The 2,801-nt window shown below is 32.3% G+C and overlaps 1 protein-coding gene across 1 annotated transcript; it reads left to right on the top strand.

Annotated features, from left to right (window-relative positions):
• Nucleotides 1-1,425: 1,425 nt before the first annotated feature.
• On the top strand, nt 1,426-2,796 carry LOC105129870 (galactose-binding lectin-like; the record flags this gene model as incomplete). The annotated part of the gene is made up of 2 exons (XM_011032113.1): nt 1,426-2,386; nt 2,429-2,796. Coding segments are annotated over exons 1-2 (1,209 nt in total), but the record flags the coding sequence as incomplete, so codon positions are not given.
• Nucleotides 2,797-2,801: the final 5 nt, after the last annotated feature.

Genomic DNA, 2,801 nt, shown 5'->3' with positions numbered 1-2,801 from the left:
AACCCCCGAGCATTGCAGCTCTACAATTTCAACTTCCTTCATGGGAAAGCTTCCTGTTCCTTCTCTTCCTTTTGTTTTCTCAACTTTCTTCACACTAATAATCCCTTCTGCGAGTGGATTATCTTTCAACTTCACCAGCTTCATTGTTGGCGCCGATCAGAACATCTCATGCGAGGAAGCATATCCTGCAGATGGAGCTATTCAGCTCACCAAAAATCTAAGAAATGCTAAAATGAATTCAAGTCTCGGTTGAGCCACGCATTACAAACCGATGCAGCTTTGGGACGAAGAATTAATATGAAAAGATAAAAATAAAAAATAAAATTAATAAAAAAAATAGAAAAAAATAATTAGAGTCAACCCAAGTTAATCTGATAAATCTGTAACTCAGATTATGAGATTAAAATAATACAATAAAAATAAAATCAAGATAAATTATAAAACTTAATTTCTAATCAATCTATTATTAAAAAATAAAATTAAAAAAATATAAAAAACAACTCAAGTAAATCAGGATTAACTCGATAAACCTCTGACACAAGTCATAAGATGGAGATAATCTCATCAGAAGCAAATTGAAACAAATTACAAAATTTAATTATCAATAAATCTATTGTTAAATGATGAAATTGACAAAAAAAAGTTAATTAGAAAAAAAAGAAAAAAAAGTCAAGATAATAGAGTTAACTCGTCAAACTTGTGGTTCGGATAAGAATCTAGGATACCTTATAAAAAATGAATTGAAAAAAATTATGAAACACAATTTCTAATAACATTAAATGATATAATTGAAATGGAAAAGAAAAACACAAATTAGAAAGGAAAAAAGAAAAAAAATATTATTGTAATGAATAGAGTACTGTAAAGAGATGTAAAATAAAACCCCCTTTTCCTTTAGTTTTTATTTTTTGGTTAATATTAGTAAACTATTTCAGGTGTTAAAAACATTGTTTTCATAGTGTTTATATATCTTACATATATACAATATTTTCAAGATACAACAAAATCTTTTAAACTTATGAAAGAATAAGAAAAAAAAATGAAAAAAAAATATTTGTTTTGAATATATTTTTCTGTGAGTAGCAACATGTTTATATTGATTTAAAATATTATAATTGTTAATAAAGCAACATGATTGTTAAAAAAATAATTATATCTTGAATTAAATTAAACAACTGTTTATTTAGTTTTATCATATTAAAATTAAATATAAAAATTAAAAGAGATAAGATAAAAAAAATAATTTAATTAGAATTTCAAAAGTGTAAAGTATCTTATTTTAATATTATAAATATTTATATAATAATATTAAAAAGTTCACTAGAAAAGAAATTATTAATTAATGACTTGGTTCTTAAAAAAAAATACTAATTTCTAATAAAAAATATCAAATGTTTTTAAAAATATTTTTAGATTGAAAATAAACATTTCATTACCATGCAAATTAACGCCACAGACACGCTTATACCTGCCCATATTAACTGAAGAAATTCTTCAATTTTCCTAACCCCCAAGCATTGTAGCACTACAATTTCAATTTCCTTCATGGAAAAGCTTCTTGTTCCATTTCTTCCTTTCGTTTTCTCAACTCTATTCACACTAATAATCCCTTCTGCGAGTGGATTATCTTTCAACTTCACCAGCTTCATTGTTGGCGCCGATCAAAACATCTCATACGAGGAAGCATATCCTGCAGATGGAGCCATTCAGCTCACCAAAAATCTAAGAAATGCTAATATGACTTCAAGTTCCGGTCGAGCCACGTATTACAAACCGATGCAGCTTTGGGACAAGGCCTCGGGGAATCTTACAGACTTCACTACCCATTTCTCTTTTTCCATCGATTCGCGAGGTCAGCGTGCATACGGAGATGGATTGGCTTTCTTTCTTGCGCCGGAAGGATCAAAGCTTCCGCTTAATCTCTCTGAGGGTGCAGGTCTAGGTCTTACAAGGCGTGATCAGCTACTAAACACAACGGCTAATCATTTTGTTGCTGTGGAGTTCGATATCTACTCAAATTATTTTGATCCACCAGGCGAGCATGTAGGTATTGACATCAACTCTATGCAATCTGTAAATAATATTACTTGGCTTTGTGATATTAGTGGAGGGAGAATAACTGAAGCTTGGATTAGTTATAATTCAAGTACACATAATCTGAGTGTCGCCTTCACTGGTTATAGAAATAACACTGTAGAACTGCAATTCCTTAGTCAAATAGTTAGTTTGAGGGATTACCTACCAGAAAGAGTTAGTTTTGGCTTTTCGGCTTCAACAGGAAGTGCATCTGCCCTGCATACCCTTTACTCGTGGGATTTTAGTTCAAGCTTAGAAATTGATGATAATGTTACCCATCCAATAGATCCAGCTACCAATCCACTAGATCCAGCTGCAGCTTCTCCGCCAAATGGTGGTTCTCTTAGGAATCGGAAAAAGAACAGGACAGGACTGGCAGTTGGATTGGGTGTTGGAGGTGGTGCTATAGTTGTTGGGGCCGCTTTGGTTGGGATTGTTATTAAGTTTATGCGTGGGCACAAAGAAGATGAAGGAGATGGTCATGTCCTTGAACAGTACATGGATGATGAATTTGAAAGGGGAACAGGACCAAAGAAGTTCTCTTACCAAGAATTGGCTCGAGCTACAAATAACTTCAAGGATGAAGAGAAGCTAGGTGAGGGTGGGTTCGGTGGTGTCTATAAAGGTTTTTTGAAGGAGATTGATTCATTCGTTGCAGTGAAGAGAGTATCAAGAGGTTCTAAACAAGGGATTAAAGAATATGCAGCAGAGGTAAAGATCATTAG

Source organism: Populus euphratica, unplaced genomic scaffold (genome assembly GCF_000495115.2).
Source record: "Populus euphratica unplaced genomic scaffold, PopEup_1.0 scaffold34.1, whole genome shotgun sequence".
Lineage (NCBI taxonomy): Eukaryota > Viridiplantae > Streptophyta > Magnoliopsida > Malpighiales > Salicaceae > Populus > Populus euphratica.
The sequence above is the reverse complement of the archived record's forward strand: the minus strand, read 5'-3'. Positions and strand labels throughout refer to the sequence as shown.